Here is a 25,783-nt window from a genome sequence, read left to right on the forward strand (position 1 = left end):
TCTATTCAGCTATGCTAATTATGTCAAATACATTGAGGTAAAACTCGTATTGTTTCACTTTTATGACATCAATGTGTTTTATAATTACGTAACGTTTCCTTTGTGCTTGGCCATACCAAATACGGAGTTCCCTCATGGTGACGTAAGACGTAGCGCAGTAACCATCGCAGAGGGCAGACACTACTAATCGACATCAGAAAGTCTCCGATGTACGTGCGGTACTTTCAATTTACCGCCGCGACACGCCATAAAATACTCCGTCTGGTTTTTGTTAACTTGTTTGCATGCGTCGTGTGATTTAAATGTGAACATCCTGCCGTCAGACACGCAGAAAGGCGAGCAGCCGTCGCTCGGCGCTCGATTAAAAAGCCTGCTCCTTGCTTGTGCCTCCATGGCGTCGTGTCTCTGTGCTCTCTCAGTAACAGAAAGTGGCCGCCTCTCCGCCGCCGCTGCAGACTCAAAGCTCACAGACTCGCTCGGCGCCTTTAACCGCCATTTTGGAGTCAGGGAACCGAGAGTCGGCAGCAGCGGCGAGAGACACGCGAAAGGGGCCACACGGGGGGGTTGAGGTGAGAGACACCGTTACGGCAAAGGAGCAATGGTGGGGGGAAGATGGCCGGGAGGGAGAAAAGAATTAAAAACACGGGGAGCGCATACACGACCACGACTTGAGCTTCCCCCTGCAAGGACACTAGAGGCGCGAGCGGGCCGGTTAGGGCCTTGCCGCCTCCCCCGACCAGCGGGCAACACAATTAAAGTCATTAAAGCAGTATCTTAATATATACTTAAGGCAGAAGAGGTGGTGGCCTTAAAGAGACAGGGCGGGTGTGTTCACTTCATAATAATGTTACGCGAAGACTGTCAAAACTCCCGTTAGCATCCCAAAGGCTAATGCTAACACGGCGCTAAATTATCAAGCAGACCGGTCAAAAGTCCACTCTACACGGACTATAAGATATGATTCGACTCCTATAATGCGAACTGATCGCAGGCGCCTCTCAACTTATGTTGATGCGATGCGGCTAAGTGTTAGCATCGAGACTAGTTAGCTTTTGCTACAACCTATGCTAACCGCTCAGCACACAGTTTAACGTTCAAGGTTAGCCACCTAGCTAGCGTTGGCTAACTTGGCAAGCTAACAATAACAGGATGACGTTTGATTAATGAGTACATTTTAGGGCACATTTCAGTGATAAAAAATTATATTTATTAAACGTTTACGTGGCTGGTAGTACTTTAAATTGCATGTAGTGTTTCTCTAATGAGCATGTCTGCCTCTTAGGTTACGAGTTCGAATCTCAGTCCCTTCTGTGTGAAATGTGCATTTCATTTCTCCTCCCACGAATACATGGTAGCGAATAGTAATTTCTATTGTTGTGTGATTGTTTTTCTACATGCTCTTTACGATTGGCTAGCGACCAGTCCAGGGTGTACCACGCCTCTTGCTCAAAGTCAGCTGGGATAGGCTCTTGTGACCCTTCAGGAGAAGCGCGATAAAAAATGAACAAATGATTGGAGCTTCACATTGATGAATCAGATCAAGACAACAAACAAAACATGTTTTAGTTTCAGTCCCTTTATTTTAAAACAGGACATTGTTTTCAAATTGACACTGTAAGTTTGGCCTGTAACATGTCAGAAAATAGGCAACAATGTTGTTTTCCAAAGTAAAAGCAAATGCTTCATTTTGATTCAACAGAGATAATCAGTCTGCTTTCATGGAGGACTTAATTCAGAAGTCATATACAATATATACACCGCTGAGATGCTGAAATGAAGCTGAATAAAGAAGCATTGGGACAATTTTAAATTAAAAAGGTAAACAATTTGTCACAAATAATTCTGGGTTACAGTAATTCATAATCAATTCGTTGTTGTCATGGGGGAGCTTTTTTTTTTTTTTTGCACACTGAATGATCATACATTATTTTTGTTTAAGGGTTCTGTGTATCCATAATCATGCAACTGACGATTATGACTGCTCTTACAGAAGAGGTAAGCCCACAAAAGAGTACTGTATTTTACACAGTGTCCTTGAAGTAGCGTGTTATTTTTCAATGAATGGCCTATTCCCCTTCATTGCCTCCCTTGCAGTAAAAAATCCCTGCCCAGCCGGACCTGTGGGCGTATCTGGACCGTATGGCGTCCGGGCAGGGCGGGCGGCCCGAGCTGGCCGGGGCGGTGGGGGGCTCGTCAGGCCTGGCCAAACCTCTCTACCTGCAACGCTTGGAACGCTCCCTCAGACTGGAAAGCTTTCTGCGCCAAACGGCCACCGTCTTCAATAAAGATGTCACCAGGTACTGCAAAATAAGTCTTCTATACCATACTGTCGTTGTTCAACCATTTTTTCTCTCTACATACTCAGTTTTAAATGTTTGAGTTGATTTGATGAAAAAAGTATTTTCGTAATTGTGACTTTTCCAGCGATGACAGTGATGACAGCGACGGCGCTCTGGGGTCCGGGCTCTCTCTCGAACCCTTGACAGTGAAGAGGGAGCCCTGTGACCAAGAAGACTCCTTTGTCGAAGGCAAGCCCCTCAATGGCGTCCTTCTGCAAGGTAAAGCTGGGAGACCTTCCCCACAAGCATCCAATCATAAAACTAAACATGAGTTTTCATTTTTGCAGACCAAAAGACGGACAAAGCAAACCTGTACAACTTCTCCAAAATGAAGAAGAACCGGAAATGGTTGAAGGTGAGGAATATATTGCACTAATTTGTCCGAATACACCGTTCCTAAATGATTCCTTATTCCTCAGAGCCTGTTGTTGAGCGACAACACCACTGACTCGGACACAGACTCGGACGACTCGGACTTCAGTATGTCGCGTGACGAGTTGCACGACATGCTGAGGCTGCACCGCTACACCAGGCAGCATCAGAACAAGTTCCACACTGACCGCGAGGTAAATGGAAAGGCCCGTGTGGCCGCACGAGGTGTGACTTCACAAAGGTTGCAGTTCTATCTCGCCATTCATCCATTTTCTAGAACGTATATACCTTCCTTCTTACCAGGTTAAATTAGTTATCATATTTTTCCATAAGTCGCTATAAGTTGCATCAGTCAATAGATGCATCGTAATAGAAAAACAAAACAAAGCCGCTCCGGAGTATAAATCGCATTTCCTCTTCTTCAATTCCTTCTTCTCTTCTTCTACTTTCTTTGGGCGTTTGTCAAATACATTTGGTACATTACCGCCACCTTCTGGCCAATTGCAGTAATGTACCAAAACTATATGCCGGCCCCCAAAAAAGTCAACGCCATAACGAGGATTTTAGGTGCCAGTCTGAGCTCTAATTTTAATGTATCTGAGTATAAATCGCAGGCGGACCAGCCAAACTATGAAAAAAAGTGCGACTTTGTAGTCAGAAATATACGTTAATTAGTTATATTGTTATTATTGCTCTTAAAACCATTCAATACAAATAAAAATACATCTTACTGATATTTAAAATATTGTAAAATGTTAAAATGTGTCAAATTCATACCAGTGGGAAGGTTTTGAATTCCGAATTAGAAGTTGGCTAAAATTCAAAATTCCCAGTTTTCTTGACTGCAGCATTAATACACAATTGACTTGACACTTTTCCGTCTGGTTGTGCTGTAGCTTCAGCAGTACCAGTTCTACAGCACTGGCCTGCTTTCCAGTCAAGACCTCTTCTACGAGCAACAGCGCCACCTTCTGGGCCCAAAGAAGAAGAAAATCAAAGAGGAGAAAAAATTCAAGGGTAACAAAAATTATTTGATTACATTGTTGTGATCATTTTGTTCAGGAAAGTATTCCCGCTGCCTGTTTTTGTTCGCAGCCAAGCTGAAGAAAGTGAAGAAGAAGAAGAAACGTGGCGAGGGCGACTTTTCCGACGAGGGCCTCCCTTACGTGGCCAAGACCTTTGCCAAGTTTTCGCAGGACGCGCCGGCACCCATTCTGAAGAAGAAGCACCTGAGCGTGGAGCAGCTGAACGCACGCCGGCGCAAAGTGTGGCTAACCATTGCCAAGAAGGAGATCCCCAAGGTGAGTGAAGGCGCACCTTACCTATAATCAAGCACATTATGCATTTCTATTACATTTTAAAACAGCTCTCAGGTGTCTTAATTTTATATATAATTTAAAAAGTCCATAATATGTCACCTTTGAAAACACATCTGAAAGGTTTTTTGCTCCACTTTGCCCCGTTTTGCAGTCTTTCAAGCAGAAGACCTCCGCTAAGAACCTGGTGTTGACCAATGCTAAAAAGGTAAGTCAGGTATACTTTATAAATGACTTCCAGTTTACTTCCCAAAAAACATGTCATCTCTTTTTTTTTTCTTTTTTTTTTCCTTCTGTCCGGTCTTCAGTTGGCCCACCAGTGCATGCGCGAGGTGCGCCGCGCCGCCATCCAGGCGCAGAAGAACTGCAAGGAGACGCTGCCTCGCGCCCGCCGCCTCACCAAGGAGATGATGCTCTACTGGAAAAAGTACGACAAGGTGGAGAAGGAGCACAGGAAGCGGGCTGAGAAGGAGGCGCTGGAGCAGCGGAAACTGGACGAGGAGATGAAGGAGGTAAGCGGAGGGGAAGCGGCTTCTTCTTCACAACATGCAACGGACAATTAGGTAGATTGTATGCTTCCATTTTCACACACCGTTTTCGTTTCCAGGCCAAGCGTCAGCAGCGCAAGCTCAACTTCCTCATCACGCAGACGGAACTCTACGCCCACTTCATGAGCGGCAAAGCCTCCGCCGGCTCGCCGGGGGGCGACGACGCCCAAGAGGAGATTCTGAAGAAGCTGGATGACACCAGCGCGCGGCGGCAGATCGACATCGGCGGAGGCGTCATGGTCAATGTGGGGCAGGAGGACTACGGTACGATGTTTCTGATTTCTAGTAAATCGTCACAAAAATGTCTCAAATGTGAATATATGCTTTCAGACAGTGAATACTACAAGTCTCAGGCTCTGAGGAATGCACAGGAGGCCTACCATATTCATCAACAGAGAGTGAGTTGATGATTATATATACCTTTCTGTAATCTGCTTTTTATATAGCAGGGTTTTTCCTGGCTTGAGGCATAGTTATGATCATTTTGATCATTCGAAACCAGGCAAACACTTTCAAAACAGCTTGATTCGTTTTTCGAGGGAAATCTAGAGAGATTAGAAAAATTGATGTTAAACGACTGTAAATTGCAAAGATTTTAACATGACTTTTCCCAGACGTTTCCAGCACCAACTTTGCGATTCTCATTAAAAGGGAAGTCAAACCCCAAAAATGTGTCTTGACAATAATATGTTCTATGCAGCCCCACTAATCTAAATATGGTATTTTAGTTAATATTGTGTTAGTGGAATATCAGTTACGAAGCAAAATCCAGAAGTTTTTATCAATATCAGAAGGCGGCTATTTTGACACTTGAAAATGACATCATAGTTGCTCAGGTCTCAGGTAACAACCAATCACAGCTCAGCTTCAGAAAAAAGGTGAGCTGTGATTGGTCGTTGCCTGAGCCCTGAGCAACTCTGATGTCATCTTCAGTTGACAACAAGTGACATGGATAAAAACAGGTTGACTTGAAAAATGCTATCTTAATTTAGACGAGACAACTCTAAAAAGACGAAAGCATTTGATGCAATTCTTGATCAATCTATTTTTTTCCCCTGAGAGATCATATCTGATGCGAAATGGTCCAAAAAACGTTTTCAGTGGGAAAGAAAATCCAACACATCAGAGCTTTTACAACCAGAGGCTCATTCAAATATTGTCCAATCCTCCATTCTCCCCCCCTGCAGACACACATGTTCGACGAGGACTCCCACGATAGCCGCTCGGCGTCCTCCTCAGCGGCCGCTGCCTTCGGTTTCGGCGAAAGCTACAGTCTATCCAACCCGTCCATTCAAGCCGGCGAGGACATCCCGCAGCCCACCATCTTCAACGGCAAGCTGAAGGGCTACCAGCTCAAAGGCATGAACTGGCTCGCAAACCTCTACGAACAAGTAAGCCGAGGTGTTATTTAAGAGTGGGATGATTTAGTCAGGAATGGTGGATTCAAATACGTCACATTTTCGTAGGGCATTAATGGCATCCTAGCGGATGAGATGGGGCTTGGGAAGACGGTCCAGAGTATCGCCCTGTTGGCCCACCTTGCAGAGGTAGGTGCTTTTTCCTTTTATCAGTTGCTCATATAAACACTATACTATACTTCCTCATATTGTGGTGTTTATTCTATGTACTGCTCGAGTGGAGATTAGCATTCCTACTAGGGGTGGGAATTGCCTAGTACCTGCCGATTCAATTCGTATCACGATTCATAGGTCACGATTCGATACCGATTAATCCCGATACAAATCTAAAAATTGATTATTGCGGATTTTTTTTTTACTCAAATTTAAAAATGAAAATACTAATCAGTAAAGTTGTACATGTACACTGTAAAATTTGTATACAAATGTATTTATTTATCTGAAAATTCAGGCTAGACTGAGCCACTGCATTTAACAAACAGGTTGCAGTCAAGTTTCAAGTTTGAACAGCACCGAAATCAAATATTAAGGCCTAATGTTCCATTAATATAACATTCTTCCATGCTTAATGTGTGAATCCTAACCCTAAGTAAGATGTTTTGTTGAATATTCCCATTAAAAAAATTGATGTTTAAAAATCTATTCGTCCGCATATCGAATCAATTCGAGAATTGCGCGCTGTAATATCGTGATATATTGCTGAATAAAATTTTTTAACACCCCTATTAATTATATTAATTAATTATATACAAGTGAGACTGCATAGAACATATAACTGTAAAGAACATTTTGGGGGTTGACTTCCCCTTTAAAATTTTGAACAAAATCTTAATGCATAATGCCCCATTGGCCTTGTTTATTCCACCCCTAATTGCTACTGTTGGCATTTGACCAATTCTCATTAGCATAGTCCTGCCTTAACTGCTGACTGCATGGGAAATTCCTCTACATTAGTTCTGTATTCATCTTTTTGCTCTTGACTTTGACTCGTACACGAAACGTCAAAAGAAAAAAATAAATATGCACTCTTAACAAATGTCTTCTTTCCCCTTATCACAGAGAGACAACATCTGGGGCCCATTCCTCATCATCTCCCCGGCGTCCACGCTCAACAACTGGCATCAGGAGTTCTCGCGCTTTGTGCCCAAGTTCAAGGTGGGAATCTTCGACACTAGAAAGATGCTCACTAGGAGGCAGTGTTCTATCAGGACATCTTAAAAACAGTCTACTTAGCGAAAGTGATGTACGTGCCGCGCACAAACACACACATGGACTCGCTAGTGTATTTCCCCTCCGACTCTTGACAATAAATCAGCTCCAGTCTATTCTGCTAATGAGCTGTGAAAAGAGCATATTACACAATTTGAAGATAAGCTTCCTCAAGACTGACGGAAAACAATTGAATGGCGACCGGTGTTGATGGATGAAATGATGCAGAAATGCTTTTCACATGGCATTTGTTAGCGACCTCAGAATCGAAGCAGTGATTCATGCTTGTTGCTCAGCTAAAACGTTTCCCCTGTGGAAGCGTCGTCTCGGCTCTGTTTTCATAGGGCTTTTTGAGCTTTTTGTTTGTAGTCAAATTGATTCACATCCTTTAAAAAAATATACTATGTTCAATCGGATTTAGATCAGGGCTCTTCAAAGTAGTCTGATGTTTTGTTCTTAGCCACATTGGTAAAGCCCGTTTTGCTTCAGGATGTCTTGCTCGCTTGGAGATTACTCTGCACCCTGCACAGGTTGAGCTAGTAGAAAAGTAAGTCCTAGAACATGACCAAGATCAGTTTTTCGGACAATGTTGCAGCCCATTTCTCCACAAAATGCCTTGATAGTCTTTGGATTTCAGCTCATTTTGCTCCAGGATGCGCTGAGAGTGTTGAAATTTCGTGTTCCTGCGCCAAATGCAGCAAAGAAACCCCAATTCGTAACAGATCCTCCTCCAGGTTCAGAATAGTTACAGAAACGAGTTTGATGGCAATATTTTCCCTTTTAGTGAAAATAAACATGGTCTCCAAATATCGTTTTTTAGCATCCTTGACTGCTAATAATCGTGTCGGTCTGAAAAAAACCGTCCGTATCGTATCATGTCTCCTTTTTTAATTTTTTTTTTTTTAATTTTTCCCTGGAGAGCTCAGTATTGTTCATTCGATTTGACATGTCATCATTGCTCTCCTTTTATTTTTATTTTTTATTTATATATATATATATATATATATATACTGTATATATATATATATATATATATATATATATATACATAATTATTATTTTTATGTATGTGGGTGAGTATGTGTATGTATGTGCGTGTGTGTGTGTATTCATTAGTTCACCTAAAATCTATTAAAAAAAAATCCCATACTAATAATATAATATAATAATAAATTGCCAAATGCAGAAACATCAATGTAAGTTATCACGATGTGGTGGCTCTCGCTAACAGGCAGAATTAAGTAACCAGAATTAGGTTAAAAAATTCTATATACGTAGACCATGTTTCTATAAATTTTGATATTTGGTTTTTATTTGAGGCAGATATTTTTTCCATTAAAATGTGATTTATGAGGAGGTTAGACCATTGGTCGATATTCAGAGTTTGTTTATTTTTCCAGTTAACAAGATTTTTTTTTTTTTGCGATAGGAAGGGCTACAAGTGTAGATTGAAATTGTTTATCGTATCATGTCTCTAATTTAAATCTATTTGCCACTCAGGTTTTGCCATATTGGGGTAACCCTCATGATCGCAAAGTTATTCGGAAATTCTGGAGCCAGGTAAGCAAGAATTGAAGAAGCTATAAATGGTTATTGTTTTTTGGTGTTTAATAAAATATCTGCTGCCGTGTTGTGTGTGTGTGTTCAGAAAACCCTCTACACTCAGAACGCACCGTTCCACGTGGTGATCACCAGCTACCAGCTGGTAGTCCAGGACGTCAAGTACTTCCAAAGGGTCAAATGGCAGTACATGGTTCTGGATGAGGCCCAGGCGCTGAAAAGCAGTACAAGGTATAGCGTGTACTAGAATTTTGAATTGTTGGAAAATAGGAAAAAAACACTTCTCATCACCATTTTTTTTTTTTTAGTGTGCGGTGGAAGATCCTCCTGCAGTTCCAGTGTCGAAACAGGCTGCTCCTGACGGGGACGCCGATCCAAAACACAATGGCCGAACTGTGGGCCCTGCTGCACTTCATCATGCCCACGCTGTTCGATTCCCACGAGGAATTCAACGAGTGGTTCTCCAAGGACATCGAGAGCCACGCTGAGAACAAGTCGGCCATCGATGAGAGTGAGTACATTCGTTCCAATAAAATAAAATATCTATATATACTGTAATGCAAGTAATAGAGAAATAGTTTAGGAACATTATGAAGTAGCTCAACACCAACAGACTGTCTATAAACATAAGTAAAATTTCCATTAAAAAAAAAAAGTATAAAAGCACAATTTTTGGAAAAATATTCTTCAATTATTATTTTTTAATTGTCTTGACTGTTTACTGTCATTTATTTAGTGCTAACTTTTTTTTCTTTTTTGTGTGTGTTAAGGACATAAATTGTAAGTTTTTCTTCTTTCTGTCCCCTTTCATTTCTTTTAAAAAATGAAATCAATTTTTGAATTGAAAAAATAAAATAAAATAAATAAATAAATTATGTACCTATTTTCCAAAATGCGCCCGTGAGTGGGTCGTCCGGAATTTTTGCCAGATGGTGAGGTCAAAATGCAGCTAATTTAACTTTACGCGCACTGTTTTTTAGGGGTGTGGCAAAAAATCGATTCTCATAAGAATCGCGATTCTCACTTAGTATGATTCAGAATCAATTTTAAATGTCCCAAGATCGATTTTTTTTCAATTATTTTATACTGTCTTGCCCTTGTTTGTGTGTGTCTTTATTGGGAGCACTGTTCATGTTGTACACAATTTGGCCACTTAGGGGCAGTGTGGTTCTGATTCGTTCTGATTTGTAGCCACAAAGAAGCAAAAAGTCATGATCAAGTTATTCCAATAAAAGTTGTTTTTTTTTGCAGTGTGGGATGTTAAGATGCTTCTCTGTATACTTTCCTGAAGCGTTTTGTATAAATAGTGGTTCTTTTGAGTGATAAAAGTGCCACGAGTAGCGCGCTAATTAGCATTAGCGAGTCAGACTGGAGTAGATCATGACAATTCTATGCATATCTATAAATTGAAGCAGAAATCATTGGCAATCAAATAATTTTAAATCTAAAATCGTTCTGAATCGATAATCGATTATGATTCTGAATCGAATCAGAGACCCAAAAATTGGAATCGAATCATGAGACAGTCAAAGATTCCCAGCCCTACTGTTTATACCACATGCACTTATTGGGTCCAGTAATTGACAAGTGTAATTTGGTGGCTTGGTGATGAAGTGCTGCCTCCATGACTGAAAATACAATCCATGCTTTTACTGTCTACATGGGGGCAGGTTTTTTTTCTTCACAAACTGGGCTTGTAGTAGTTACTCGCCTCATCTCAACACCCCTAGCTATGCCGCTAGTAGTCAAAGTGACTAAAACCGATCGTGTTGGCAACCCCTGCAGTAGAAGGTGACCTCTGCCCCTTCAAAACAGGCTCATTTGGCGATCAGTTCAACTTGGAATTTAAATTGTTGTTGTTTTTTCAGTTGGTCTTTTCATCAAGATTTACACATTTTGTCACAGACCAACTTTCGCGGCTACACATGATCCTCAAGCCTTTCATGCTGCGCAGGATCAAGAAGGATGTGGAAAACGAGCTCTCGGACAAGGTAACAAAAACAACTCACACTTCCTTCTCCCACCATACAAATGTCATACAGGATATACCTTATGATGGCTAAGTACCACAGGAACTAAGACAAAGTGTGGTACAATGTAAACCTGCACCTTTGCCCCATTCATCTCCTCAGGCAGCTTATTGACAAAGTAAATGTTACTTGGCCATAATGTGGCCTTGCTGGCAGATGTGTGAAGGCCCCGTTTGGCTCACGGGTCGCCTCATACACTCACTCCCCCCCCCCCCCTCTATGGGAGTCAAAAGTTCACCGCTCCCCCTCCTTCCTTCTCGCAAGATTATGGTCATTTCAGACGTCTTTCTATTTTGCGTTAATGACCTCCCGTGATGTAAATCCATCACCGCTCGAACCCAGATCGAGATCCTGACCTACTGCCAGCTGACGTCCCGGCAGAGGTTGCTCTACCAAGCCCTGAGGAACAAGATCTCCATCGAGGACCTGCTGCAGTCCTCCATGGGCACGGCCCAGCAGTCCCACAGCACCACGTCGTCACTCATGAATCTGGTCATGCAGTTCAGGAAGGTAGGAGGGAAGTTCGATTTGATGTTTTTGTTTAGCCTCGGTCAATACGCATCTTTCTTTCCGCAGGTGTGCAATCACCCCGACTTGTTTGAACGCCAGGAGACGCGCTCTCCTTTCCACATGTTCCTCGTGCCCTACGTCTTGCCCAAGTTCCTTTACCGCCACGGCCTCCTCCACGCTCACAGCCAGGCCACGGACAAGTAAGGAATGACGCTCCTTTAATAGTTCAGCATTGAACTTAGACCTCACAAAATATGTCCCCATCAGGTCACTGCGAGTGCTGCTGTCTCCCTTTTCCACGTATCATATCCAACAGTCGCTCTTTCACAGGAAAGGTAAGTTGCTCTTCAACTTTGAACGTCCTAATTTAATGTTATTTTATTTTTATTTTTTTAATATTTGCTTTATTAACCAACCTAGGTGACGACGAAGGAAACTGTTTTTCCTTCCTGCGTTTCATCGACGTGTCGCCGGCTGAGATGTCCAACCTCATGCTGCAAGGCACCTTAGTCAGGTAGGGGGAGATAAGGACTCATTTTAGAGATAGAAAAGTGCATAATTCAGCTGAAAATGCTTCTAATTTCAATGTTGCTCGTGTGGTTTAAGTATTAACAGTTAACAACCATAAATACAAACTAGCGGCATGAAACACAATTTGATACAATGCAATGTTAGTAGTTCAAAATAGGCCTAAAATAACATTTAATACGATAAAAAGGGGTATAAACTAACATTGATTACAATTTCATCAAAATTACATCAGGGCATGAAATAAAAAGTAATTCAATTAATATTTTGCACCAATATCCATATAAAGTGTCAGAGGGCTAAATTAAAATTGAAAAAGTTCAAATGAGGACCTGAAGTCAAATTTTACATGTGGTAGTGTAATGTTAATATTTCACAACCAATACCTGTCTTCAGGAGAGAAAAAAAAGTAATAGCCTGTAGTAAAATGTAATAAAATGAAATTAATAATACCGCGGTGCATACAGTGTAATACAATTAAATAATACATTAAAATGTAATTGAATAAAAGTGGTCACAGGCATTGCACATAATTATGCATTTTCTCTTTTTTTCCTTCATCTGGGAATTCAAATAGCACCTATGTAGTGTAGTCATATGATCATTTTGAAGATGCATAGGGATTGTGTTGATAAGTCATTTACCCCAGCATGTTAACAATGTAACCATTAAAATGTAAATGTTGTAAAGTTTGAACTTTTTGATTTTTTCCCCATTCATTTTCAGGTGGCTAGCCCTTTTTCTGTCTCTGAAGGCAGCGTACCGATCACATTGCCAGCGGCTGTTCGCCCTCCAGGAAGAAGGCGCAGGGGACGAGGGGGGGACGTCACAGTCCACCGCTCTGTCCCGCAAAGACCTCCTCTTGTGGATACAAAGACCCTCGTCCTTCCCCAACACACAAACCAGCCCCATTCTACGGGTACGTAAGAGATCACGCAGCACTGATGCCAATTCAAGGTTCAGAATCGCCAGTAGGGGGCAGCGTGGCGCTATGCGTCCATCGTTTCTCGCTCCACCAACATACATCCACACACATTCGAAACATGCGTTTGTGGCACACAGCTGGTAATGTGTGGTTTATCCCTCCACATGGCGGCGTTCATCTCCACTAAGCTGCGGGTCATCAGACATTTACATAACACGTTTGGGTACTTTTAAGTTGGCAGCTGATGTGAATGGACTGAAGGGCTGCACTCGATGACCTTCATTGGTATTTGACCCAAAGGCACATTAGTCGAGATTTTGAATTTGAAATGTAAATGTAAGGTGCATATAATAATAATAATAATAATAATAATAATAATAATAATAATAAAAATAATAAATCTTTTCATTAACTCTTTGACTGCCAGACGTTTTCAGAAACGGGATGTCGCCAGTGCCAGCCGATTTAAGCATTTTGACTGATCTTTCAAGGTCCACAGAAAATGTTGTGGAAACACACATACTACCAAATGAAAGATTGAACTCTCATCTTTCATCAGAAAAAAAAGTTTGTTTCTACCTTATTCCGTTCTTCAGTAATCAACAATAGAAAATGGTTAGTTTCACCGAAATGCTCTGTTTTGAAACAAAAAGCGGAGAAAAAGAGCTTTTTGTGAAACTATGTTATTTCATGCACTCTAGTGAATTGTACACTTCTTTTTGTCCATGAATGATGCCACAAACACCTAAATAGTGCTTTACTTCTGTAATACACCACCACCAACAATGAAAAAGTGTTTTTAGATTGCAAAATATGTTTATTTCCATTCAACAGTGGAACAATTTGACAAAACAATTTCGCAAACTATTTACAAATGTGTGCAACTGCGGTACTATTTACAATTATGTGGATGTTTCAAATACAGTTTTTCTTTTTGTAACACTGCCCTGAGTGCAAGGAGACGGAGCAGGATTTGCAGGATTTTACTTGACGTCTTTTAACGTCAGTGGCAGTGAAATAGTGAAATAGTTAACGTCATTGGCGGCCCTCCGTAGGTTTTTACTTGACGTCTTTTAACGTCCATGGCAGTGAAAGAGTTAACAATATCTGACTGAATAAAATCATTTTATTCAGGTGGCTCCGTAATACAATTTAATCATACCAAATAAGCTGGGAATTACATGGCGCGTTCATAAAACTGCCTTTTTTTTTCATTTTTATTTTGAATTTGAGTGGTATGAGTCACAAAAGTCTAAATTAAGTCATTTCTGGTCCTTAAGGTCAAAATGATGCCTGATTTTTCCACCTAAATATCAATACCTCATGTTTTTGCACCAGAACCTGGTTTTCACGGCCCTCAGGCCAGGCATGGTCGGACACGCCGACGTGACCATCCACTGTCGACGGTCAGCCACCTCCCGACTGTGGCCGTGCCAGCCCGCGCTCCCGCCCAAGTTCCTTCTTGCAGCCACACCGAGGGTATGTACGTTTGTGTGTGTGTATCTCTGCGTGTGTGTGTATGTTGGTTGGGTGGGGGTAGGGGGTTAAAGGAGTGCATTTGAGTATGAGTCCACTTGCTTCCTGCTGCCTTTAAAACAAACACAGGTTAGCGTGTAGCTGTTGAGTGTCCTGTTTCCCTGTGACGTGTACCCAAACTTGCACCAAGACACTTACAACCTACTGATTTGGTGCTAATACCAAATGTTAGTATGTTAGCACTTTCTTTACTTAGGCTGCAATCTTGCTATATGTTAGCATACCAACTGCTAGCATGTACCTGACTACACGGCTAGATATAGTTAAACCTTTTTCAAGTGCCCTTAAAGACCCTGTAAAAATGACTTGAGTCATTTGTTTCTACTCCTTATTTTTCTGTTGTCTGGATTTTTGGGTCTGTGGCTAAAACTAAGCTCAAGTACGCACTTGAGACAGTCAGCCTTCCCCCACTGTATAGCTAACCACATTCCAGCCCACTAGGTTGCTATTTTATGTAGACCCACACATGACACAAAATCGAGTGAGACGGTGACTCGTTGACCAACGTCAACGTGGCCTGTGGGCAAAAGAGCTGGCTGGCTAGAGGTGGCCTGCAAACCGCAAACCGGCGTTGTCCAAGACGTCACCGCCTGTGTATTTGAGTAACAGCGGCCCCTTTTTTTTCATTCAAGTTTGACAGGGTTATTAATATGAGTGGGAATCTTTGAATGTCTCACGATTCGATTCGTTTCCGATTATTTTTTATTTATTTTTTTTTGTGCGATTCGATTCAGAATCTATTTTCGATTCCGAACGATTTTTGATTCAAAATGATTTGATTGCCAATAATTTTTGCTTCAATTTATAGATGTTCAAGGAATCGTAATGATCGACTCCAGTCTGACTCGCTAATGCTAATTAGCGCGCTACACGCGGCACTTTTATCACTCAAAAGAACGGCTCCACGCTGAAAAAACAAAAACTATTATTGCAATAATTTGATCGTGACTTTTCCCTTCTACTCTCTAATGTGGCTACAACTTAACAGTGTATCAGACCGCTTGGAACCACACTGCCCCTAAGTGGCCAAATCGGGTACAACATCAACAGCGCTCCCAATATAGGCACACACAAACAAACGGTAGACAGTATAAAATAAGTTAAATAAAATTGATTTTGGGACATTCTGAATCGTACTAAATGAGAATCGCGATTCTTATGAGAATCGATTTTTTGGCACACCCCTAGTTATTAACACGCTATTGAATTTGTGATTTAATTTCCCTTCATATGGACTTTATAAGATTTTCTCCGCTACGGTCGCTATTTGCTATATGTTAACATACTAACTGTTAGCATGTTAGCGTTTTCTCAATTTACATTTGAAATAGTACTGATATAAAAGTGGCTACGTTAAGCACTTTCATCCCTCAGGTTGCTGTAATATTGATATATAAATAGTAATGACAAAGTCATTGAAAGGTGAAAAAAAGTCCTAGTTGTTTCACATGTATTTAAAGCCGTTATCTTTTCGTTTTGGCGAACCAGGTCACGGCGGTTCCCATGGAGCGCTACTGCGCCGATCGAAGCGCCGAGCACGAGTGGCGGGTGACGCGCGTCGGCGGCGGTGCCGTCTTCAAAGAATGCTTCCTCTACGGCACGCCCCACCTGGCCGCCGACTGGCGGCGGAGGGCCGGCGCCTTCTTCCCGCAACAGCCCGGCGGCGTTATGGCCGTCTTCCCTCAGCACGGCTGGTCCTACATTCGGATACCGGGTAAGTTCACGTTTGCATCAATGACTCGATGAATATTTTTACCGGACACTTTATTTGGTACACGTGTAATCGATTTCCTAATTAACATTAGGTGTCAATAAAAATCCACGTGGTGATGTATGTCTTGTTGTGCTTCGAGTGGTAATGATGAATGATGAGTTATTTCCTACATGGCACTGAATACCTCCGCAGTGTGAGGGGCCCGTGGGAAATGCCAGAAAAGGTCAGCACAGGGTTGAGAAAGTCAGTAGAACGGGGCCTGTCAGCATCCTCTACCTCTGTATGTGCGCACATGTGTCATCACAATCACTGAGATTGCCAGCGTGTACGTGTGCTCGAGCGCAGAATCTGGCTGGGCCGAGTTGCGGGTCACTCCGAGCAAAGTGGAGGCTGATGGATGTGCGGCAGGAGAGAGGTCCGCCACACTTGTACACACAACACTTCCCTTCTCACCGACCTGCTCACAATGATGAATGGCGGCTTGTCATATTTTGTGTTGACCACCCTCCTTTGGCTGGGGGGTCTCTTTTGGCAGCGAGAGAGAACACGCATGCTCTTTCTGTGCGGTTTTGTGGCGATAAATGGGGAAAATGCAAATATGCAAATTCACGGGTGCGGGATCGCGAGTTTGTGGTGGTCATCTAAAGCCGCAAATACTGTATTCAAATTTGTTGACTAATGTTGATCTTTTTTTTTTCTTTTTCTGGAGAGCTCAGTATTGTTCATTCTGTGATTTTACCGAATTTGACATGTCATCATCATTGCTCTCTCTATTTTTATTTTTATTTTTTAAAATTTTTTTTTTATTATAAATTAATGTTGACCTATTGTAAAACAATCTTTTAAGATGGCCAGACAATGAATAACATCGGGTTAAATATATGTTGCTGCCATTTCTTCAATCCAACCCATGAAAAAATAATGATCCCACCCAAACAAAACACCCACAAAAAAAAAACACTCAGACACTTTTTGTTGCGTTCTTTGCTCGTCAGTGTTTGCGCCCGAGTGCGAAAGCAAAAACAAGTATTTGCGTGTGTCTGTGAGAACCGTCTGAGCTCTCCTGTGAAGTTAAGAGGCGGCGGACAAAGCCAGGAAGTTGATGTGCTCCTCATTGTTCGAGCGCTTCGTTAGGTAACGCCATTAGATGCTATGTTTGTGTGTGTGTGTGTGTGTGTGTGTGCGCTCGTGCGTTAGCCAAGCCTGTGAGGTGTCCTTTTCCATGCGTTGACTCCGATTTGGGGTTGGGACTTTTGTTCCGTGGTCCGTGAGCCGTTTCTTTCTGTGCGTCCCAGCCTGTCGCTTCTTTCTCAGCCTCGGGAGGAAGGAAGTGACCCGACGGCGCGGCAGCCGTCCTCCGCCGAACTCATTGTTGCCACATCAAGGCTCAAGATATGTACAGTAGCCTGGCTGTAGTTTCCCAGACCCCCTCTCCCCTCATACCCCCCCCCCCCCCACACACACACCTTTAAGAACAAATGGCAGGGCTTGAATGACTGTTTGTTTTGACCAGCGTGGCGTGAGTACGATGGTATCAATGGAGGGATCTAATCAAGGAGCTTATTAAGGGACGAGGCTGCACAGGAGGAAAAAACAAGGCCAATGGGGCATTAAGATTTTGTCAACCCCAAAATGTTCTATAGGTTCTATGCAGTCTCACTTGTATATAATTAATGAATAGAATTAATAGGGGTGTTAGAAAAAATCGATTCGGCAATATATCGCGATATTACAGCGCACAATTCCCGAATCGATTCGATATGCGGCCGATTCAATTTTTAAACATCATTTTTTTTATGGAAATATTCAACAAAACGTCTTGCTTAGGGTTAGGATTCACACATTAAGTATGGAAGAATGTTCTATTAATGGAACATTAAGCCTTAATGTTTGATTTCAGTGCTGTTCAAACTTGAGACTGCAACCTGTTTGTTAAATGCAGTGGCTCAGTTATAAGCCTGAAATTTTCATATAAATAAATACATTTTCATACAAATCTTACAGTGTACATGTACAAGTTTACTGATTAGTATTTTCAAAATTTGAGTAAAAAAAAATCGCAATAATCCATTTATAGATACGTATCAGGATTAATCAGTATCACATAAACAATTTCAATCTACACTTGTAGCCCTTACTATCGCAAAAAAAAACTAATTCTGAATATCGACCAATGGTCTAACCTCCTCATAAATCACATTTTAATGGAAAAAATATCTGCCTCAAATAAAAACCAAATATCAAAATTGATAGAAACATGGTCTACGTATATAGAATTTTTTAACCTAATTCTGGTTACTTAATTCTGCCTGTTAGCGAGAGCCACCACATCGTGATAACTTACATTGATGTTTCTGCATTTGGCAATTTATTATTATATTATATTATTAGTATGGGATTTTTTTTAATAGGTTTTAGGTGAACCAATGAATACACACACACTCGCACGCACACACACACACACGCACATACACATACTCACCCACATAAATTTATATATATATATATATATATATTAAAAAAAAAGGAGGGCAATGATGACATGTCAAATCGAATGAACAATACTGAGCTCTAAAAAAAATAAAATAAAAAGTTTAATTGGTATCGAATCGAATTGTGACCTATGAATCGTGATGCGAATCGAATCGCCAGGTACTACGCAATTCACACCCCTAATAATTAATATTTAGTTTGTGTAATGTGAGTTAAAATTCTTTAAAGTATGATACATTTGCATTATTGTTTTTGTTTACAACTCGTTTTTAAGTGCAATTTGTATTTAACGTTTATGCGCAATCATTTCATATGCCCCCCCCAACTCACTTATTAGTCAATGGGAATATAAGGACAACATGCGCAGTTATGAAACAGAATTGTTTTGCTCTCACGCTCAAGGATTTATTTGCGGAACATTCCAGCATGACACCGAAATAACCTTCCGCTTGCTGTCTTTGCGGCTCCTGCGCCGACGACAGTAATTATAAGAACCCCCCCCTCCGCAAAATCACCAGCTTCTCACGACGCGGCGCCAATTGACGGATCGTGCGCGCGTCGAGAGGGCGCGGCGTCGAGGGAAACGCTTCGAACCGTTGAGACGATTGTATTTGGAATGCGTAAGCGGGCATCATGGGAGACCATGGGAGAGAGAGAGGCTTGGTGTAATCCGCATCGGCGGGCTGTGGGAAGTGCAGCTCGGGCCTTCCTGTCCTTTCAAAGGAGCGCCGCTCATGGGCAAAAAATGTCAGGAAGCGCTTTGATAGTGAGGGCACAAAACAACACGGTTAAGTTTCATCTGACTGCCACCGTTGACCCCCTCGGTGGAATTTAGTCCAAAACATTATGCCCAGCTCAGCAATTTACAAAAACAAAAGCCAGTAGATGGTACACAGAAGACTCTAAGTAGACTGAAGGGGGAGACATTGCCCACATGATTAGCATAGTCCAGTTCTTTTAGCGGAGGAACCGCAGTAATTGACATTGATGACAGAGTGGCTTCTGTGGTGAGAAACCGGGAAAGTCTTAATCAGGCTGTCTCCCTGTTGCTGCATGTTTGTGGCCAGGCAGTGGCGTCACGTTCTTCTCTGGTTTCCGGGAATCATTTTGGCATCACAAACGAGAAGCTGGTACACTTTGTACGTTCAATGGAACATTAATAACCTAGTTTAACGCGGTGTAGTTATGGCGCTAATTGAGTGTGATGATGCAATCTCATCCTTATTCATTTACATCTTAATTATTCCTCCACATTTTTGTATTGTTCTTGTTTCATTTTTGTCAAGTATTTTGAATTTTCAAATACTTTGTGTTATTTTGTAGCTGGTGTCTAATATTAGTTTTGTCACGCAAAATTATTATTATTTTTTTATTTCTTTGCATATTTGTATACATTTACCATTACCATTGTTAAGTTGTTAACCTAGTAGTCCTACTTTTGGTTAAAAAAATAAATAAAATAAATTAGGGCACAATGTATATTATATAATTTGTATTTTTCATCTATTTTTTTTTTTCAGTCCTTATTTTTCATTTTATATATTTGCATTTTTTTTAAACAATATTTTTTCCTTTTTTGTCACAAAATGGATGTATTTTTCCATCTAATATGATTTCTTTGTTAATATACACATACATAAAAAAACAACAAAGAGTGCTCATTTTTTAAATTAATATTTATTTACTGTCATGTAGATTTTTGTAAAGATTTCTCACCGTGCAGTGTTTGCAACCTTGTTGGTAGCCGAGGACTTCCTGTCAAGTAGTTCACAATGTTGAGCATCCAAAACCTGCTAGCATTTGCTTCTAAAGCGCTGCTATCTTCGCGAGGAAATTAAATTTAAGCTTCCCCGTCGATGGTGGCAAAGTAGCGCCGGGCTAATATTTCCATTACCCGCAGTGCCGAACAAGTGTTGCCTATTGACTTATTGATCAGCCTGTATAAAGTATCATGATGCAGTGAGGGCCTGATGCCAGGTTCGATCGCGCCTTCGACCCCCATCTGTCTCCATTTCTCACATAACCGACCATCCATCATCTTTCATCAAGGAGATCGGCCGCCTCCCCTCTCCAAGATGGCCCAATTCCATGCGTGGTGGGGGTGTGTGTGTGTGTGTGTGTGTGGGGGGGGGGGGGGGTTACAGGATAGGACGAGAAGGGCCGGCGTGGTGTATTAATGAAATTAGCGCCGTTAGTTGGTTTGGGGATATCAGGCGCCAGGCACCGGGTCTGGGCCGGGGTTAATTAGCTGGCAGCAGGCCTCTAATTGGGTCAGGACCGTGTCAGGCCTCTGGCTCTGGCCCTACAGGGATTGGATTACACCGTCAGGGGACAGGCAGCCGGGAGGGGGTGCTGGGGGGGTCTTTTCTTTTGGTGACGGAGGATGGTGAAGGAGCTGTAGGGGGTACGGAGGGTAAAGAGGAGGGACGGCGTTGGCCTAATCTGCCAGCAGGATGCGCGGCTGGGAGGGGCTGCCTAGGCACCCCTTTTGGCTGGATTGGATTGGAGTGTGTGTTGGGGGGGTGGGGGGGCTGTGAAAGCAAGGCAGGTGGTGAAGCTTGATTTGTGTATCCATGGCAACAGCAGAGTGGTGTGACACCAAATGGGATTTGTTTGCGTTTTAGGGCGTGGTTGTCACCATACTCTTCAGTGCCCTACTTGTTTAAATTACAAAAAAAAAGAAAAAAGAAAAATCATGTTCTCTTGCAACATGATGGACTTCTGGCTTCTACTTTCCATTCCTATGCCGGCAACATACCCCAAATTTGCAATCGACGCTAGCGCAGAAGTAAAGTTGTAATTACAGTTCTATAAATATTTGTATAAAAATATTTGTAGAAAAAGCACTTGGAGGCCATAAATGAATGAAACGGGTTACAATCTGTTTCATGTTTGAACAGCATTGAAATAAAATATTAAGGCTTAATGTTCCATTGATATAACATTTTTCCATGCTTAAAGTGTGAACCCTAATCCTAAAACGTTTTGTTGAATATTTCCATCAAAAGTCGATGTTTAATCATCGATTCGGCCGCACATTGAATCGATACGAGAATTGTGCACTGTAATATCGCGATATATCGCCAAATCGATTTTTTTTAACACCCCTATATGTTGCCTGTAAAAAATGAAAGCGAGTCAGTTGAATTTACAGAATACATGCAGAGGGATGTTCGATAACACTTTTTCCCCCGACCAATACGCAACTCTTGAGTAGACACCGCTACTGATACCAAATACCGATACTGCTAGTAAATAAACTTCCCCACCCATAAATTATTTTAAAGAAAGACCTGTATATCCCAATATATAATTTTTCCTTAAAATTGCATGAAGTTAATAGCAACTTTGTATTTGAATCTAGCTAAAGCTCTTCTCTAAATCATGTTATTTGCCTGGTGACCAAACATGTTCTCTATCATCACATGATCACATTTCTTGAATATTATAATTAAAACCAGAAGAGCAGTGGTGGATGGCGACCAACAGCATAAATAGTGATTTATCAGTCTTCTTGGCCCAGTTTTTTTTTTTTTTTTTTTACCGTATTTGGCAATGATGCATCTCTGGGATTTCTTTGTTTTCATCTAAGATTTACTTTGAGTCGTCTTGTTTAGATCCTCACTTTGGGCCACATAACACATCATCCGACTTGTCAGCAGCACAGTCTGGAAGGCTTAAACATAATCCGCTAAGCAGCAACAGATTGCCGGCTGGAGCCGAGCAGCACTGCCGGCGCAGAGCGTGGCCAGTCGGCGCTTTTCCATCTAGTCAGTCGCCCAAGGAACCTCCGTCCGCTTTGCTAATCTCCTTACATTTCTCAATCACTCCTTTCGCTTCCTAATGGGGTCACACGACCAATTTCAGTCAATTCAGTTTATCGCAGGGGATGCCTTCCAGAGCCACCCGTGGTAGTTGAAAATCAGTGATTTACAGAGATCATATGAAAAGCATTGACGTGAAGGCAAAAACAAAATGGTGGACCACAGCTTGTCACATCATTATGACCCACATACAATTTACCGTTCGTCGCGTTCTAAACGCAGCAAAGAACGTTCCTCCGATGCCGAGAACCAACTCAAAATTGATCTCATCCCCATTTCCCGTGACCGACCAGGACTGAGGACGGTGACCCAGAGGTGAGACCCCCCCCCCCCCACACTGTTGCTCCCCAACTCCCCGGGGAGTTCATCGCTTCTATTAGTTCCTCTTTAACACCTCTGCAGGCCCTGACCTCGCTAGGGCGGGTCGCAGGTCGTGGGTTCAGTCGGAGTGCACATTAGCATAGAATGCTGTCAGAATGGGAGGGAAAAGGTCGAGGTTTCCGTTGGGCTCTGCCACCTGTGAGTCGAGTGACTCTGAATGTTCTGTACCGTGAACCCTGTCGTTTTGCTCACCCGGTAGCTCGTTTTTAACCTATTTGCTGAAAAACACAAATTTTTTGCAATGTTTATTTTCATTAAAAAATAGCATAATATTTTACTTTAGAAAAACAAATAGCAGTAACATACGCATATAAACTTAAAAAATTTTGTCCGAATGTTTCAGTTGAAGCTACTCTTTCTGTTGTGCCCGCCTCTGCCACTTGGGGGTAGTAGAAGACAGACATGCAGATATACAGTTCATTGAGGTGTCACAACTCTTCTCAGGTCATCAGTGCGGCACTAATATTAGTTGTTCTTTGCAGAGGATAAAGAATACACGACGTTATATTGGTGTCCACAGTTGTTGCGGCACTAATATTAGTTGTTCTTTGCAGAGGATAAAGAATACACAACGTTATATTGGTGTCCACAATTGTTGTGGCTCTAATATTAGTTGTTCTTTGCAGAGGATAAAGAATACACAACGTTATATTGGTGTCCACATGTTTTAAATGTCGATTAAAGGGTTTTAGCATTGCAACACAGATGCTATTTAGAGTTAGCATTAAGCTAGCTGACCGACTACAAAGATCTTTGGCACCTATCTGCATCATTTTGAGGTTTACAATGGGCGCGTGCATATGCTCACAGTTGAGTCAGAGCCGGACTCTCCCACCGTGACCTGGCCTGACCCCTGGACCAGACCTCTCGGGGGGCTGGCTCGGTCCCCTCGGTCTGAGCATCAGCGGGTGGGCGGCGTCCCGCAACCCGCCGTTGTCCAGATGACGTTAATGCCTCATCAAGTGGACTTCTTGCACACCCGTTGGTACGTGGGCCTCCAACAACTGTTCGGAGCGTTTTTTTGTTCTTTTGTAGACGGAGGATGTAAATCACCTTTTTCGTTGCACTTTCTCCCACTTGTATTCTTTGGCCGCGCTCCCTATTAGCAGCCCAGTCAATAAGGGCTGAGGCTTCTTTAACCGATCAGCCTGCTTTAAGAGGATTGAACCTCGCTGAGCTGAACTGCTGTGGTGAAAGGGGTCTTTATCCTCGAGAAGATGGCTTATTGAGGACTTGCATTGATTGGCAGGATTGCGGATGACCTACGAATGAGGACGGCAGCTTTTCTTTGAGGAGGGGGAGACTCACATAAGAGTATACAAGGGCTCTTTGGATTTTAGTTGACATGGAATATGCGGTTTCAAGGTTACAAAAGGCGCACAGTGAACTAGAGGAAGACATGCTCAGTTCAGCCCATACTCACTATTTTTATTGTTTTATATTTATGTATGTTTATTATGAAAACAAAATCAAAATATAAATGCAATATCACATGAAAATACACAATGTGAAAAAATATTGTATTTATAATTGTATATATTTGATCATAAAATACAGAATATTATGACAAAAATATATAAAAAATTTCAATTAAATCGACGAAAAATAAAAAATTTGACAGAATATTTGAAATATTATAGAATATTTGACAAAAAACAACAACATATTTTGTAAAAAAAAAAGACACAAAGGATGCTCAGTTAGTGACGGTAGACAGAAGGAAAAAATTGTATACCTATATAGATGGAAAAAAATAGATAAATAATATTGAAAAGTATCAAATTACTAAACAAAAATTTTAAAATATTAGATTTTTTATTTTATTATTTTATATTTATTTATTTTTTATATAATTTTACAAAAAAATATATATAGAGAGGTTTATATCATTGGTCATACTGTATGTGCCCCCCCCCCCCCCACACACACTCCTTTTCTCACTTTTATGTATTTTTTTCTCTTCATATATTCATGGCAGAGAAGCCTTTTGACTTTATGTCAAATAATGTGTGTCTCCTTGCCCCGCAGATAAGGAGTGTCTAATCACGGAAAGTGGCAAGCTTCACACCCTGGATATCCTGCTGAGTCGACTAAAGGCCCAGGGACACAGAGTCCTCATCTATTCCCAGATGACCCGCATGATCGACCTGCTCGAGGTAGAAACACGTACGCGCACCACACACTCACAGAACATATAAATCCTTTCTTCAACATCCATTTGCAAGAACTCACCCCAAATCTCGCCCTTCATATACTTACGCATACATTGAGGTTGAGCAATCCTAATTAGGATTCATAGCTGCGCCCCTCCCTAAGTGCTGTCGTTTAGATTCATGTGTTATTCATAGCAGAATTTAAGACATGCCCATTAAAAATTTGACTGTCAGGTGCATCTAAGCCTGTTGTTTTAATGGGTTCAGAAGACCCCCATGCCCCCCATCCCCCTCCGATGCCCTCTAATCAGCCTGCCGGTCCCTCGTTAGCGCACTCATTAGGTAGCTAATTAACAGGTCCGGGTTAACGAGCGGGGTCTCATCTGGAGGGGACAAGGAAGAAGCCAGATGGGCGAGGGGCGGGGGCGACGGGAGTGGCAAGAGCCTCGAGGGTAGGTTACGTCAAAAGACAAAAAAGAGACATGATTGAGATGAAATAGAACAATTGATGGTGGTTTTCCTTGCCTGAATGTCAACCCTGTTGCAGTCAAATGTGCTTTTTTTTTTTTTAATGACTATCTCTGTGAGTAAAAAAACAAAACGTCTAAAACAGTATTAAGAGGGCTCAAAGAAAGGTAGTAATTGGCATTTTTTAACCCGTGGGCAGTATTTTATTTTGAAATGGCTTGGTCAGAACCAACAAAAAGCCCAAAAATGGTCACAATAACGCCAAGGGGTTAAAGGTTGCGAAGCTGCATTTGTAAACCATTTATATTTTAGTCTATTGTTGTAAGATGAGTTTGAAAGTATATTGTTTTTCTGATCATAGTTTGGGTTATATTTAAGCAATGATAAACATTTTTAGGTGGGCATCTAGTATTTGCGCATTTTTGCCTCGCTATGCAGGGCCGCATGAAAAAAACAGTG

At 41.7% G+C, this 25,783-nt stretch overlaps 1 protein-coding gene across 5 annotated transcripts in view; it reads left to right on the forward strand.

Moving 5' to 3' along the window:
• The first annotated feature begins 427 nt into the window (after positions 1-427).
• The window catches only part of ino80 (INO80 complex ATPase subunit), a 33,582-nt gene continuing 8,226 nt past the window's right edge, over positions 428-25,783 (forward strand). For 3 of the 5 annotated variants that reach the window (XM_077553091.1, XM_077553095.1, XM_077553094.1), the window contains exons 1-28: positions 428-569; positions 1,700-1,818; positions 1,940-1,995; positions 2,095-2,297; positions 2,425-2,558; positions 2,627-2,694; positions 2,759-2,905; positions 3,608-3,728; positions 3,807-4,012; positions 4,182-4,235; positions 4,336-4,539; positions 4,635-4,839; positions 4,906-4,973; positions 5,763-5,966; positions 6,042-6,122; positions 7,053-7,148; positions 8,703-8,762; positions 8,851-8,993; positions 9,071-9,273; positions 10,668-10,753; positions 11,135-11,302; positions 11,369-11,502; positions 11,570-11,637; positions 11,723-11,816; positions 12,557-12,749; positions 14,094-14,234; positions 15,780-16,005; positions 24,732-24,859. In XM_077553091.1, the coding sequence (XP_077409217.1) occupies positions 2,140-2,297; positions 2,425-2,558; positions 2,627-2,694; positions 2,759-2,905; positions 3,608-3,728; positions 3,807-4,012; positions 4,182-4,235; positions 4,336-4,539; positions 4,635-4,839; positions 4,906-4,973; positions 5,763-5,966; positions 6,042-6,122; positions 7,053-7,148; positions 8,703-8,762; positions 8,851-8,993; positions 9,071-9,273; positions 10,668-10,753; positions 11,135-11,302; positions 11,369-11,502; positions 11,570-11,637; positions 11,723-11,816; positions 12,557-12,749; positions 14,094-14,234; positions 15,780-16,005; positions 24,732-24,859 (3,390 nt within the window). In that variant the 5' untranslated portion in view covers positions 428-569; positions 1,700-1,818; positions 1,940-1,995; positions 2,095-2,139. Of the gene's footprint in view, positions 570-626; positions 1,615-1,699; positions 1,819-1,939; positions 1,996-2,094; positions 2,298-2,424; positions 2,559-2,626; positions 2,695-2,758; positions 2,906-3,607; positions 3,729-3,806; positions 4,013-4,181; positions 4,236-4,335; positions 4,540-4,634; positions 4,840-4,905; positions 4,974-5,762; positions 5,967-6,041; positions 6,123-7,052; positions 7,149-8,702; positions 8,763-8,850; positions 8,994-9,070; positions 9,274-10,667; positions 10,754-11,134; positions 11,303-11,368; positions 11,503-11,569; positions 11,638-11,722; positions 11,817-12,556; positions 12,750-14,093; positions 14,235-15,779; positions 16,006-24,731; positions 24,860-25,783 lie in introns of those variants that run through there. The other 2 variants (XM_077553092.1, XM_077553093.1) reach the window with 2 other exon arrangements.

Source organism: Vanacampus margaritifer, chromosome 19, assembly GCF_051991255.1.
Source record: "Vanacampus margaritifer isolate UIUO_Vmar chromosome 19, RoL_Vmar_1.0, whole genome shotgun sequence".
Classification (NCBI taxonomy): Eukaryota; Metazoa; Chordata; class Actinopteri; order Syngnathiformes; family Syngnathidae; genus Vanacampus; species Vanacampus margaritifer.